Source organism: Bidens hawaiensis, unplaced genomic scaffold (genome assembly GCF_021521415.1).
Source record: "Bidens hawaiensis isolate Kalapana, Puna unplaced genomic scaffold, B.hawaiensis_p1.1 tig00003237_1, whole genome shotgun sequence".
Lineage (NCBI taxonomy): Eukaryota > Viridiplantae > Streptophyta > Magnoliopsida > Asterales > Asteraceae > Bidens > Bidens hawaiensis.
This window is the reverse complement of record NW_027491176.1, coordinates 1,042,152-1,058,246: the sequence shown is the minus strand read 5'-3', so window position 1 is coordinate 1,058,246 and position 16,095 is coordinate 1,042,152. Positions and strand designations below refer to the sequence as shown.

At 38.2% G+C, this 16,095-nt stretch overlaps 1 protein-coding gene and 1 long non-coding RNA gene across 2 annotated transcripts in view; both read left to right on the top strand.

Moving 5' to 3' along the window:
• Window positions 1-5,972: 5,972 nt before the first annotated feature.
• LOC143622635 (uncharacterized) overlaps window positions 5,973-16,095 on the top strand; it is a 90,376-nt gene continuing 80,253 nt past the window's right edge. Inside the window, exon 1 of the long non-coding RNA XR_013151756.1 lies at window positions 5,973-6,209. This is a non-coding gene — a long non-coding RNA (uncharacterized LOC143622635). The remainder of the gene's footprint in view (window positions 6,210-16,095) is intronic.
• On the top strand, window positions 8,609-14,889 carry LOC143622633 (adagio protein 1-like). Its single transcript, XM_077093723.1, has 2 exons — window positions 8,609-8,866; window positions 12,956-14,889. Exons 1-2 carry the CDS (start codon window positions 8,640-8,642, stop codon window positions 14,562-14,564), a joined length of 1,836 nt encoding a protein of 611 aa, XP_076949838.1. The 5' UTR covers window positions 8,609-8,639; the 3' UTR covers window positions 14,565-14,889.

Below are 16,095 nucleotides of genomic sequence, written 5' to 3'. Positions count from 1 at the left end.
TGAGACTCCATCGGCAGTTGAATTGAAAGAACTCCCAAAACACCTCAAATATGTGTTTTTGGGAGACAACGATACTTTACCCGCTATCATAGCCTCAAACTTAGAAGAAACACAAGAAAAGGCGTTGATGGAAGTATTGAAAGAGTATAAAGCAGCAATTGGGTGGACGATTGCGGAGTTGAAGGGAATTAGTCCGTCTATCGTGATGCATAAGATTATCACGGATCCCGAAGTGAAACCCGCACACGATGCACAAAGACGGTTAAACCCAAACATGCGGGAAATTGTGAAGAAAGAAGTCCTGAAGTGGTTGGATGCGGGAAGCATTTTCCCTATCTCGGACACTACGTGGGTAAGTCCAACGCAAACGGTTCCAAAGAAGGCAGGCATTCAGATAATCCGTAATGAAAAAGGTGAAGAAATTGCTACCCGACCAGTAACAGGGTGGCAGATTTGTGTTAACTACCGGAAGTTAAACACCGCGACATCTAAAGATCATTTCCCTCTATTGTTCATTGACCAAATCATCGAAAAATTATCAGTTCAGAAATTTTGTTGCTTTCTAGATGACTACTCGGGGTACAATCAAATTGCTATCCACCTCGATGACCAACATAAGACCACTTTCACGTGTCCATACGGTACTTTCGCATTTAGGCGAATGCCTTTTGGTTTGTGTAATGCCCCGGCCACCTTTCAAAGGTGCATGATGAGTATCTTCTCAGATATGGTCGGGGAATCATTTGAAATTTTTATGGACGATTTTTCTATTTTCGGCTCATCTTTTGATTCATGTTTAAACGAATTAACAAAGGTTTTAAAAAGATGTGCGGAAACGAATTTGGTCTTAAGTTGGGAAAAGAGCCATTTCATGGTTCAAGAGGGAACGGTTTTAGGACATGTCATCTCGAGTAGGGGGTCGAAGTTGACCGGGCAAAAGTTAATGTCATATCTAATATGCCACCTCCTACAAATATTAAAGGAATCCGGTCATTTTTGGGACACGCCGGATTTTACCGACGGTTCATTAAAAATTTTAGTGTCATCACAAAACCGTTGTGTAATTTGCTTTTAAAAGATGTGCCATTTGTTTTTGATGAAGATTGTTTAATTGCATTTAACGTTCTTAAAAACAAACTGGTTGAGGCCCCAATTTTACTATCACCTGATTGGTCACTTCCATTTGAAATTATGTGTGATGCAAGTGAGTATGCGGTTGGGGCTGTTTTGGGTCAATGGTTGGATAAGAAGCCCGTTGCCATATACTATGCAAGCAAAACCCTTTCTGATGCTCAAATAAACTACACAACTACAGAAAAGGAGTTGTTTGCAATAGTATATGCTTCGGATAAGTTTAGATCTTATATTTGTGGGAGCAAGGTTATTGTGTTTTCAGATCACAACGCTGTTAAGAATTTGATGGAAAAGAAGGACGCAAAGCCGCACTTAATTAGATGGATTTTTTTGATCCAAGAGTTTGACGTGGAGGTTCGTGATAAGAAAGGAAGCGAGAATGTGGTTGCTGATCATCTGTCGAGACTAACGGGTCAAGAGGAAGACAATACCAGGCCTATAAATGAATCATTCCCGGACGAGCAATTGTTTTCTGTTTCTACATTACCTTGGTATGCTGACATCGTTAATTTTCTTGTTGGAGGTACCATCCCAGAATTCTGGCCCAAGAAAAAGAAACATCAATTCATGTATAAGGTGAAACAATACGTTTGGGAAGACCCAGATTTGTTCAAGATTGGGGCTGACCAAGTCTATCGGAGATGCATTCCAGATGAGGAGATTCGAAGTGTGTTGTCACACGCACACTCACTCGCATGTGGTGGACATTTCAGCAGGCAGAAAACAGGTCATAAAATTTTAGCTTTTGGTTTTTATTGGCCTAGTTTATTTATAGATGCAGCAGAATATGCTAAGAACTGTGTGAGATGTCAACAATTAGGTAGCATTTCCAGGAGGAACGAGATGCCCATGCAACCAATTCTCGTTGTGGACATCTTTGATGTCTGGGGAATTGATTTTATGGGCTCGTTCCCAAACTCCTTCGGGAACTACTATATTTTGGTGGCGGTTGATTATGTTTCAAAATGGGTTGAAGCAATCACCACCAAAACAAATGACCATGCCGTTGTTTGTAAATTTGTTCAATCAAATATTTTCTAGAGATTTGGCGTCCCTCGCATTATTATTAGTGATGGGGGTTCCCATTTTAAAAACTTTAACTTTGGCAAATTACTTAAACGGTATGGCGTAAACCACCGAAGAGCCACACCATACCATCCTCAAATGAGTGGTCAGGTTGAGGTATCTAATAGGCAAATTAAAGAAATTTTACAAAAAACAGTGAGACCCGATAGAAAAGATTGGTCAACAAAATTAAATGATGCTTTTTGGGCTTACCGTACCGCTTTTAAAACGCCTATCGGTTGGTTTACGGAAAAGGATGCCATTTACCTGTGGAACTTGCCCATTGTGCTTTATGGGTCGTGAAAAATGTTAATCTAGACTATGAGTGTGCAGGTTAAGAAAGAAAGTTAAAATATATGTGAGCTGGAGGAGCTGGGGAATGAAGCATATGAGTGCGCGTCAGCATATAAAGACCGGATGAAACAAGTGCATGATGCAAAGATTAAGAGGAAGACTTTTGAAGAAGGACAACGGGTTTGGTTATAAAATTCGAGAGAAAAACTGTTCCCGGGTAAGTTAAAGAGTAAGTGGATGGGACCGTATCAGGTGAAGCGTGTCGGTCAGTTTGGCGAGGTCGAAATTGAGGATTTTGACGATCACCTAAGGCAGGTAGTGAATGGGCATCGGTTGAAACCATATATGGAAGATGCAGACTTGAACAAGAGCATACATGAGGCGGTGGTGAGCTTTATAGCTACTGCACCATCATATTCAGCCGAGTGATAAGGGTCAGGTAACGTCGGGCTGTAGACTTTAAATTCAACGCTTCTCGGGAGGCAACCCGAGCGTTTTTGTTTTTGTTAATCTTTTGTCAAAAAAGAATTGACCATTGACCGTAGCTTACAGTCAGGAGACCGTAGCTTACGGTCTGACCGTAGGCTACGCTTCATAGAATCTGTCTTACAGTATGCATGTAGACCGTAGCTTACGGTCACCCGACCGTAGCTTACGGTCGGGATTTCTCTTATTTCTGAAAAAAATAAAATAAAATAAATTTTATTACTAATATCATTCTCTTTCAACCTTCACCACACAATTTAACCTACCCATCACTTCTTCTTTCTTATTTCTTTCTTCTTCTTCTTCTTCATCTTCTTCTTCTTCTTCTTCTTCATCTTCATCTCTTACTACCAATAACATCCATAACCCACAACCCTAACACTTTCAATTCCTACCAAAATCTCTTGATTCTGGACTCTAAACTCATTATTTTTTTGAGAGAAACTCACCTGTGGTATCGGTTTTCATCAATTGTTGCTCGATTTTTGTCGGATTCGTGAGGGTGTGAAGAACCCTAGAAATCAAATTTGGGGATTTTCAAGTGTAAGTGTTTTTTATTGTAATTGAAGCTTAGGACATCACTTTCATCACTAAAAGGTATGTATTTCACTTAATTTTAAATTGATGAAGCCTAAGGTTTGTGACGAAGTTCAAGTTTTACTTTATGCATATTGATTAAGGTTAGGGATTGTTATGATGATAATGTCTCCACACTTGTAAGAGTAGATTTGTTAAGGGATTAGTTATGGGTGTTGTGGGTTATTATGATTTGGTTATGATGACTTGTTGAAATTTTGCAAGATGAAAATTGATAAGAAAGTGATTGATGTTTATATAATTAATGGAACATGTTGGGTTAATGACATAGATCAACTTTTACAAGTTAGAGTTTAAAGTGGTTTTATAAACATTGACTAAACGAGTCATACACCCATAAGAAACAACAAGTGTGGGGATATTTGGAAGGTTTATCATGTTATTTGACTTGCATTGTTTGCTTGATAGTGATTGTGTAGGATGGGAAGGACCGGTGATACTAGGAAAAACCCGCCAAGGAACAAAGGGAAGGCTGCTTCATCGTCGGCCGACCCACCACCTTTGCCCAAGAGAAGATTAATTTTGAGGGATTCTGAGGACGAGGAGGATCCCATGCAGGTACCATATGAAGATGAAGGAATGGCGCCTCCCCTTAAGCCAATTTGGGGCGGGGCCCGTTATCGGGAATGGATCCGTATTGGCAAGCGGAGTTGTTTAATGATGCGATAGAAAAGTTAAAAAAACAAAATTGATGGGTTTATGTGTGAGAGACGGGTTTCGAGTAATCTTTTGAGGCCGTTTGGTATTATAACCATGTTTGAAAACTTAGGTTGGGAGGCATCGTTGAAGTGTTATGACGAAGAAGATAAGGAAATTTACATGGATGCAATTTAAGAGTGGGTCGCATCGTTGGCAGTTGATTGGGGGAGTAATCCGTACAAGACAATGAGGTTGATTGGGAAGGCTAATAATAAGGAGGTAGTTATGTCGTTGGATACTTTGCGGAGGATAGCACCATTTGATTCTAAACCATCAGGAGAGTATGTGTATCCCTCGGAAGATGAATTGTATGTAAACTCGGATAAACACCCTTTGTAAGAGAGAATGAAAATCGATCTTTTAAAACCGGGATATGCCCATACGACGCTGAGAAAAAATCTGAAGTTGCAAGAAAGATTGTTGTTAAGTGTGATGGTTTTTAATGTAATGCCGAAGCGAGGTGATAAAACTCAAGTTAGAAAATGGGAAATTCTCGTGTTGCATGCAATGATGACGGGTACACCAAAGATTTCGTACCGGTATTTGGTTATGATGAATATCTGGAGGGCAAGAGAGACGAAGTTAAAGTTAATTATCCCACACTGTCGTTTGACTACAGCTTTATTAAAGGCAAAGGAAGCGATTCGAGCAGATACACCAACTGTTGAGAAGACTCTGCGTCTTTTTGATAAAGCGCAGTTGCAGAAAGAGAGTTTGATTTATCATGAGGAAAGAGGATATGTTTATATCCAACATTTTGATACACAAGTGCAGCTGAAGGCATTAAAGAGTGGGCACGGTGAGGATGTGATTGAGGAATAGTATGTGTTTTTTCCGGATAGTTAGGGTCATCAGGCTCCACGAAGGGCATTGAGAAGTGATCAGGGGGGAGTTCATCGGGGCAGCCACAACAAGTCCCGACTCAACTTCCACACGAGATGGTGCAAGATGAAGCAGGAATGGTTGGCTGGTTACAAGCTTCGAGACCACCAGTCTATGATAGTTGGGGTAGTGAGTTTCAATACATATTTGACCAACAGAATCAGAACGCAGAGATGCAGTGGAGAGAGACCCGGAGATTGTATGACCGAATGGAGTCGTGGAATCAAACCCACGCGTATAACTTGCAGCAAGAAATCAATGATCGATATGAGGATGATAGCCAGAGTCGGGCATATACAGCGTGGCATCGGGGTGAGCCGGTGGTGGATAATCCACCGATGATTGACTACTCATCTTTGGGGCAGTTTGACGGGAGTACACACTATCTACCACCTCAGATTCATCATTCGAGGTGGGTGGATCCTCGTGCAGATGAAGCTCATAATGCTGGTGCGGGAAGTTCGTCAGACGCGTTTAACTTCTCTGGTGTCATGGACACTATGAGGTCTATCTTTGGTGACCCGCAGCCGCCATATTGTTTATGTCAGTTGTTTATGGTCATTGTTTATTTAGTTGTTTTGTAATAAGCCGGATCGGATCGTTTGAGCTACTTGAAAATTTCCCTTCCATGACCTTACACCTAGCCCCTTTACAACCCTTTTTAAGTCCTCTTGATTTGCATTTGTGTCAAAGCAGTTTTATGGATGAACACCTGCTTATGAGTGATACTGAGAGTAGAGTGATACTGGCACATCTTTTGCTAGTCCAGATATTAAACCGAGATGAGAGATATTATATTATGAGGGATATGAACATGTTTGTCTTAACCGGAAACAAAGTACACTGGTTTGGGCGGTTTCATAGTTTTAAAATGTATCATTAAACTATTTGGTGGGTTATCAACCTTGACAGTGTCAGTTATTGGGAATTGGGTATGACCTTATACCTCACTAGTATTAATACTGATAACTGATGAACCGTCGATCGAGGTGTATGTGTTGCATGAGAGTTTGCTTGAGGGCAAGCAAATGATATGTGTGGGGATGTGATGTGTGGGTAGAAATATGTGTATTAAGTGTGTAAAGTCGTGTGTTTTGATTAGTTATATATTGTGAACACGATTACTTTGAGTGCGTTTGTGGTTACAGGTGTGCGGAGCTTAACGGAGCTTAAAGAAGCTATTGTGGAGCATTCATGATGGAGTGGAAATGAAAGTGATGATCTATGAGATGATAGAGAATTGAAATACGAAGACGTGGCCGCAAACGAGGAGGAAAACGGAGTTGAAACGAAGATTTTATGAAGAAAGCTGTTTTGGCCTAGCAGGACCGTAAAGCAGTCATCACCGGACCGTAGCTTACGATCTGACCGTAAGCTACGGTGGCCAGACCATAGCTTACGGTCTGGTCTAACGGAAAATGGGTTTTGGTGATTTTCTTCCATATTTAAAGCCCAAAAACCCTAAGGTCGATTCCATGCAATATTATTCAGTTTTGGGACTTCTTGGAGGCCATCTTACACCACCAACACTCATCCTAATCATACAATTGATCATTGAACACCATCTCCAACATCATAATCAAGAGCATGAAGATCAAGATGCAAGGCTAAATGCTTCATAACCATCTCCGGGTGTATGGTTGAGTTGCATGTTAGGTTTTGATATTCTAAAACTTTAACTTTGGATTTGTAATTGATCAATCATTCGGTTGATCAATTGTTTGTGTTTGATTTTGTGCTTCAACGATTTTTATTAATTGATTACTTAATCTTTTGGCAGTTAATTGATTTGTGGTCATCAACAATTAGGATTAAGTTCTTTCGCCATTGACCCGTTTATCGTTAACCATATTAGTGATTTTGTGTTTCAACAAGTAAAACCAATTATCAATTAGATTTTCATTAAGCTATGTCAATTGTTCGGATTCAGTTCTGATGATCAACATAGCCAATAGTTAAGTCTTTTGATTTACATATTTTAACACGAAAACGTCCAAAGAAGTTTATCAATTTCCTAACTTGTTTCGAAACCCGAACCCTGGAGTTTGGTTATTTTCATATCATTGTTTACAAACTACTCGTTTAAACCGCTTGACATCGCCTGTCCACTTTAAGTATTTCATAATCAAATTTGAGTTTCACTTGCACTTTCCACTGATTCCCTGTGGATTCGACACCTTACTTGCCCTAGCTAGTAAAGGTATTTTACAAATGTTTTTGATTGACCTTTTGACATCGATTAGTTACCGCACCAGAGCAAAGAAAAACATCGGTTCGTTACGTGCGTTATGGTACCAGATTTAAAACAAAATGCAATGAGTCTGTGAATTCGTTCAGTTTCCATCACGCTCGTTAGGATACCGGAACTAAAATAAAAATAAAATTGGTATTTGGTCAGTTTTCATTACGGTACCAGAGTGAAAAAATGGATAATATAAAAATTGATGTGCAGGATGGTGTACGTCGGCAACCACGGGCGTTAATAAAACTCGAGCGTTATCGGTCCTGGACATTGAGGCGATAAATCTAGGCATAATCAATCGGTTTCCATCATGTTTGTTGCGGTACCGGAAGTTAGTCACACAAAAAACCACAAAATTGGCATTTGATCGACTTCCGTAATTTCGTTTTGATATTAGATATAAAATTAAAAAAACAATAAAAACGGAAAAACTTTCCAATCGTAATCTTAAATATATATAAACGAAACATTTAAAAGCTCACTTGTTGAATCCTACATTATCTCAAGCCACCAAATTGTTTTATTTGCAAATTGAGCATTTTCAAACATTTAACTTGAATTCACGGGTATGGGTCTTACCCAGATAACCTTAAACGGGTTATAACATTTCGCTATATTCAAAATTAATGTCACCAAATATTGATATGAAAATCCTATAAAATAGGGATATACTAAAAATTAATATCAAATTTTTTAAGAAAAATATATTATTTACATTAAAAAACAGTTTTATAATAAAAAAAAATTTAAGCGAGTCACAGGTCTCCTCAAATCAAACCGAGATAATTTTTAAACAAGTTATAAAATCTTATTTATTTGTGAAACTCTTTCATCATCAAATTTAAGCATATTATTAACTTTCTTACGAAAAATAAAATTAAAAATCTAAAAAATAAAAATATTTAAGTATTGAAAACGAATAATATAAAATAAAACCGTAACCAATAGTATAATAATAAATGTTATTATATATTTTAGCTAACACAGAAACGTGTGACGGTGGGTGCTGATGCAATACTCGTAAGTCATAATAATAAGGTAAGTCGGCAATCCCCAGTTCCGTCCACACCACTCATTTCACCTAAAATAAATCCCCAATTTCACACACACAAAACCCTAATAATTCCCAAATCCCCAAATTCACCTTCTTTTCATTCAAACCCATCATCTAATCACTCAATTCGTATAATCTTAACCATCCAATTAATGGGTTGAACCGATTATTATTGAATAATTTTATATGGAGTGGGATAGTAGTAATTCTGATCTGAGTGGAGATGAGGAAGGTGACTTTTTGTTGAACGATGGCGGGCCCTTGCCGTTCCCCGTGGATAGTTTGCTGCAGCCCGCGCCGTGCGGGTTTGTCGTGTCGGATGCTTTGGAGCCTGATCATCCCATTATTTATGTCAATTCGGTGTTTGAGATTATTACCGGCTATCGGGCCGAGGAAGTACTCGGTCGGAATTGGTGAGTTTTTTGTTTTTGGATAAGTTGTTATTATTAATGGCAACATTGGATTTTAATGATTGAAAGTATATCCTATTGCCGGATAATAATCTATAGACTGTAGCATAATTATCATAGATTTTTATTCAACTCGATTTCGTTTGGCGTAATTTTTCCATTTCATTCTTAATCATCATTGTAAGCATGGTTGTAGAAGTCGCTAGGTGCTGCCTAGTCGGTCGACTAGGGAGTAGTGAGTACTCGGCTACGTCGAGTAGTACTCCGGATATACTCGCCGAGTACTCGTCTTAGGGTGTTTTTTTGGGGGGGGGAGGGTTACTCTGGGATTTACTCATAGGTTGCCTGGTACGATTTTTTCAACACTGAATTTGTGTGAGAAATCGAGTGGTTTACTCATAGGTTGCCTGGTACGATTTTTTCAACACTGAATTTGTGTGCGAAATCGAGTGGAAATAAAGTATTTGTATTTGTGTGAAACAAAAATAAAGTTGGGATTATCATTGGTCAAAGTGTAGATAGGGATTATTATCGGCCAATAGGGATAGTTTGAATTATTAAAATCCAGTTTTCTGTTATGAATGTTTAGGGCTTTGCATTATTAAATGGGATAGTTATCTTTAGACTTATATTAGGGGAAACATCAACAGAAGATATAATAATGTTTGATGATGTATTAGGAGTATTCTTAGTTTAATGATTGAAATAGTTATACATCTGGGCTTATGCTTAGGAGCTTTAGGGTTTTTTAGAATAAAGAAAGAGCATAACATTAGCATGTATCTTTGTATATATGAAGGTTTGAGCAGTGCTGTACTAACTACTAAACTGTGAATGCACCAAGTCTAGCAAATGTTTTCCACTATTAATATGTTATGTATATGGTGAATTATTTACAGCAACAGATACATAAGAGTAACATCAAATATAGTTTTCTAGGTTGTTTTGGTGTAGGTTCAGACATTTTGTATGCTTCCGTTGAAATAATGATGAGAGTTTTGTTCATTAACAATAACTTTCTATATGTTTTTGGTGCTTAGTTTTCTATTTTTACCAAATGATTAGGGATTGGATTGCTATTATCTTAACACAAATGTATTCTAGTTATTAGTTAGCTGCCTAGTTTTATGTGACGGCTTAGTTCGCCTTTCTGCTTCTAGTTTGAACCTAATTAACTTGACGTTCTGGTTTCTACTCATGCTATCAAGTATTCTTTCAGATTTAAATCTTTGAAATATTCTGAACCATTTATGAACATCACAGAAAAAATGATTAAAACATTTCGAGTATTATATACGCCATTTTGAGTTTTATCTCATAATGTATCAGGTTTATATTAGAAAGTGGGTTTAAATCCACTTTTTGCCCTATTCTATAAAGCACAGGTATTTACTAGGACTTAGCTATTGATTGACCGACTGTTATCATATGTCTCCCCTCAGTGGTATGCCTGTAACCCATCCTACGTCACATGTTCCATAAATTGAGAATCAGCAACTTATGATTACTTGTTTTATGCCTTCCGTATTCCATGTGTTAAGTTAAGTTGTTAACCGCCCAAGAAGAAAGAAGCTCTGATAGTATTTATTGAGGTCTGCTCATTTTTGCTCGTTAAGTTTTTGGAAGATCAATATGACAAATTAAATTTTAGAAAAACTGATACCATGAAAAGATTGCCATTGTCAAATCCCAGACTCCATTCTTTATTCAACTTCAAAGCTTTGGTTTACTGGCATTATAAGTTTTAGCGCTAGACTTTGGAATGTGTACTGCTCATGTTCACTAAACTAAAAATTGTGTCTCGTAGGGAATGATGCAAATCTTTCAATATCTATCTCTTAGTTAAATTTCAAAACTTTTTTATTGAGATTTTTGAGTTTTTACTGATTGTTACACTTTGGTTCGTTACACTAAATATTGTGTCTGGTAGGGAATTATGCAGTATTCACATTTGTTGTTTGCTCTCGGCATTACTTATATATTTAATGTTTATTCAGAAAGTTAAATATAAATTAAAATTCTGTTTTCGACTTTTCATCTCTACACCCGACTGGAATTTCGAAAAGAAAAAAAAAATGTCCATTATGTAAAATCTTGACAGTAGAAACTTGGAAGTGTGAGAATTGAAGTCATCTGTTTGAGATGTGTAGGGTCTGAAATCTATTGTGTCAGTTTCAAAAATACAGGATTTCGACTTATAATATGAATATATACATATTGACATGACATCTAATTTCACATAACAATTTGTGGATGAGTTGAAAACATGAAAAGGAGTCATACTGCTGTTAGGAAACCCTTGTTTCATTATAATGAATCTTCTTTACTTTTATCCTTTTTGAAAATAATGATGTGTTGCATATGTATCGAGATCTTAAATAGTTTCAGGACTGATTTCTTAGCTCTTGCATTAGATTTGTAGATCCTTGCCATGATTCAAGTTTTACTTCGAATGCCCCTTGCTTATACAATGGTTACTAAGTTGCTTTACTGTTGCATTTTTACTTATGAACTGTAGGTACAAAGAGTTTTGTTGCTAATTCTTTAATTTATTTACACAACTTAAGACCGTGTCATGGTATTTCTGCCATATTTTTATAATTTGTGCACACAAAGCGATACATTTATAGGCTGCCATGCATAGCAGATGTGAAATGCAATGTAGTCACTGCCATATGAAATTTCTGCATCAAGCACGTACACGTACAATAATTAACCTTGCACCTTACGGAGGCTTACAAAATGTTGCACTCTTACTTGAGCATTGTTTGTACTTGTTTCACATTTTCTCATGACAATATTGTTTACTTGCGAAGGTCGCGGAGGTTTGCAACTTCACATCTTCACATTTTGATAGTTCTGTTTCTGTGCATATGGATACGACAAACAGCGTTATATGTATGTATATATGTATGTGTAATTGTGTGTATGGTATATATGTATGTATGCATAATTGTGTATTTATGTGCGTGTGTATAATACGTGTGCTGTGTGGTATATACATATCTGAGAAATTAGAAGGAAATTGGATCAAGGCGATATGCAAATAGATTTATTAATGTTCTAATGATGAGTCTACAATTAGCAACTAGAAGAGGGAATTAATGGGAGTTAAGGGCTAGAAATACAGTTATACACACTGTTCTGTTACATAAGTAACAAAATGTGAAGATAAAACTAGAAAATACACACACCAGGGGCGGATCCAGTGCTTGGTCAGGGGGAGCGTTTGCACCCACTCAAGTCCATAGTTTATTTTATAAATTTGTAATATATTAGGTCCAAAGACCTAATTGACCCATAAAAATAAATTTAGTGACCCATCCAAAGATATTTTGAATGCTGGGGTAATTTGTAGTGTTGAAAAAGAAGCACTTTTAAGTGTTACAAATGAAAATATAATTGACCGTTTTCAAAAGATTAAATCACGTAGAGGTCAGTTATATGTATTTTGTTTATCTTTAATGAAATTTATTGTTTACATTTCTATACGTAGTTTGTTTAATGTAAATTTTTTTACTTGACCCGTTTCGGTTTGACCCGACCCATTTCGGTTTGACCCGACCCATTTTTTTGCACCCACTGGCTAAATTTTCTGGATCCGCCACTGACACACACTGCATCTTATGTTACAGTTTTTTGGCCTATTGACACTAGCTTTGTGCTTTTCTGCTTTGTCGGGGATACCCCTAGGTGTAATGTAATTTAAATCTAAATACATGCATGATGCATTATGACATATTGTAATGTCAATTTGCTTCTAGCATTTACTAAGTGATTTGCTAAATAGGAAATTAGGATAATACTTCAACCATAACAAATAATAATAGTAAGAGCTAGTGTAATGAAAGAACTTGAGGTAGCTTATACACATTGTTCGCCTATATGCAGTCCCATTTCTTTTAAGAAAACTTAAAACTGGCAATTAAATGGACCAATTAAAAAGTTATGTTAAAATGGAAGTAGGTCAAACAGGCCAACCAGCCACAGATCAAAAGTTGTCTGAATGCAGTTTTAATGCCAGTTCTAGTTATTTTTTTTAAATGTGTTGCATTACTTTTATTCTTCTCTAATTTTTGTATTTGTTTTCAGCCGGTTCTTGCAATGCAGAGGCCCGTATGCAAAAAGAAGACACCCACTTGTGGACTCCACAGTAGTCACAGAAATTAGAAGATGCCTTGAAGACGGGATTGAATTCAAAGGAGAGTTACTAAATTTCACAAAAGACGGTACCCCGTTAATGAACCGACTGCGTATGACCCCTATATACGGTGATGATGAAGTAATAACCCATATCATTGGTATCCAATTCTTTACAGAAGTCCACCTTGACCTGGGCCCGCTCCCGGGCTCCACAACCCACGGAACCGTGAAGTCATCCGACCCGTTTCGGTCCAGTCTTCTTTCTTTCCGGTTAACCCCAGACGGGACCCGCAGTCCTTCACGTGGACTCTGCAGGATTCTACAATTAAGTGATGAAGTGATTTGTTTGCAGATTCTCTCACGGTTGACCCCGCGGGATATTGCATCCGTAGGTTCAGTTTGCAGGCGGTTTTATGAGGTGGTGAAAAACGAGGACTTGTGGAGAATGGTGTGCCGGAATGCGTGGGGTAGTGAAACCACTCGGGTGTTACAGACGGTTCCCGGTGCTAAACGGTTAGGGTGGGGTCGGTTGGCTCGGGAGCTTACTACACTCGAAGCCGCTGAGTGGCGGAAGGTGACGGTCGGTGGTGCGGTGGAGCCGTCACGGTGCAATTTCAGCGCGTGCGCAGTTGGAAACCGGGTGGTTTTATTTGGTGGCGAGGGTGTTAATATGCAACCGATGAATGATACATTTGTACTCGATTTGAATTCTAGCAAACCCGAATGGCAGCACGTGAAAGTCGGCTCACCGCCACCAGGCAGGTGGGGTCACACACTTTCGTGTGTCAACGGTTCTAATTTGGTGGTGTTTGGTGGGTGCGGGACCCAGGGTTTGCTTAATGATGTGTTTTTGTTGGATTTAGACGCTAAGCATCCTATGTGGCGTGAAATTTCCGGTTTAGCCCCTCCACTTCCACGATCATGGCACAGTTCTTGCACCCTTGATGGGACAAAGTTAATTGTTTCGGGTGGTTGTGCGGATTCGGGTGTACTTTTAAGTGACACTTTTTTACTTGATTTATCAATGGAGAAGCCGATCTGGAGAGAGATACCTGTCACGTGGACCCCGCCTTCTCGTCTTGGACACACTTTATCGGTGTACGGTGGTCGTAAAATATTAATGTTTGGCGGTCTTGCAAAAAGCGGGCCCCTTAGGTTCCGGTCTAGTGACGTGTTCACTATGGATTTAAGTGAGGATGAACCATGTTGGCGATCCGTGACGGGTAGCAGGATGCCCGGTGCTGGTAATCCGGGCGGCATTGGTCCACCGCCCAGGCTTGACCATGTAGCTGTGAGCCTTCCTGGCGGGAGGATACTGGTCTTTGGTGGGTCAGTTGCAGGTCTTCACTCAGCCTCACAGCTCTATATCCTTGACCCCACGGAAGAGAAACCCACCTGGCGGATATTGAACGTACCCGGGCGGCCCCCGCGGTTTGCCTGGGGTCATAGCACGTGTGTCGTTGGCGGTACACGGGCCATTGTTCTTGGCGGTCAAACCGGGGAGGAATGGATGCTAAGTGAGCTTCACGAGTTATCTTTAGCGAGTTCTGTTATCTAAACGTTTGTAAAAAGTCAAACACGATGCATGATGCGTGTGTGGAGATCTCCGAGAGGTACGATTTTGGTCCGAAATGTGGAAAGACGGTTGCTATGTACCGAGTTTGGTTGAGTCTCAGGTTTTTTTGGTAAGCAGTAATTGACAGATTGGGATAGGGTATGAATTATGATATACTTAGGTTTTGTTTTTCATTTTCATAATGTGATGCTGTGGTTTAAGGTTATGTGTTGGTTGGTTATAGGAAATGACAAAATTTGTTGTTAACTTGTGTACTGAAAGCTGTATTCAGCTGTATTATTATGTTCCCAGAAAACCATAAAACTTTCTTTGGCTTTGAAGGACCTTGTTATGGGTAAGTTTTTAGCAGGACATGGTGCCCTTATTAAAAGATTACTTGTTTATTTTATAATATAATGTGTCTGTGTGTGTGCAAGTTTGGGTATGACATTCATTTGGATGTTTTTTTTGTGAATTAGACTTGAGGTTAATGGTTTGGGTGCTTCATGTTAAATATGAATAATAACTTCTTCTCAGAGCATTTTGCTATTCTTTTCTGTATTTCTATCTGTAAAATGTAATCAAAAAACATGCTTTTGTTTAAATCGTGTACACCTTAAGAAAACTCCCCACATCCCATTTGCCTACGCCAACTACAAGTTATATGGTATAACACTATAACATTATGACAGAATAGCGCAAGAACAAATAAATGGCAAAGGCGTCTTGATTTCCGAATGAGACGACATTATGACAAGCCTAATACAAAAACTCACGGGCCTCTAAAACTCGTTGAATTTTCAAGCTTTTACACTCCTTTTAGGAACTGGTTCCCTTCTCAAGTAGGGCCTAAACCATAGCTCGAGTTGGATCCCCGTGGACCGGCTTACCTTGACAGCTAGACCTTACCATGTAAGTGAAATAAGACTAAGCATGTTTATTTGTTCATATTTTTAGTATTATTATTAAAACTATGAAAGGATTATAGTTTTCATTGCATTATATGAGTCTCATATGTTATTATAATTAAGGATCCTTCATATGAACAAACAATTAACCTTGAAAATATTTCGTTCCCTTTAAAAAAGTTGTCTTGGTCTGTCACTAAAATGTGATAGCCGTTTTCACCTAAAGATGTTCACGTGCATTCGCACTAACACACATATTTATTTTGTCAATTTGAAAAGTCAACGTTAACTTTTAAAATTACACGTTTAATGTGTATTTTAGATGTTTTCCATTATTTAAATGAGTCAAATTAACAATCCATGTATTTATACTATATTTAAAGATAATTAAATGCAATTATTGATAAAAACTTGTTTCTTGTAAATTATAAAGTCGGGAATTATATAACTATATTCCGATATGATTACTCTAATCAAATGAGTTATAAATGGGTAGGTAAGTAGGGGTGCAAACAAGCCAAGCACGAGTTCAGCTTGTTTTAACTTAAGAGAGTTTGAGTTTGACTCTTGAGTTGTTTTTTCAAGAGCTCAGCACATTTGTTATTTATTAGTCAAGTTATATATAT

What these genes read in the sequence shown, in the direction of transcription:
- LOC143622633 (XM_077093723.1), top strand. Translation starts at nt 8,640, where the DNA reads ATGGAGTGGGATAGTAGTAATTCTGATCTGAGTGGAGATGAGGAAGGT. An exon ending in GAAGTACTCGGTCGGAATTG is followed by an intron (nt 8,867 to 12,955) that starts GTGAGTTTTTTG and finishes ATTTGTTTTCAG; the next exon opens with CCGGTTCTTGCAATGCAGAG.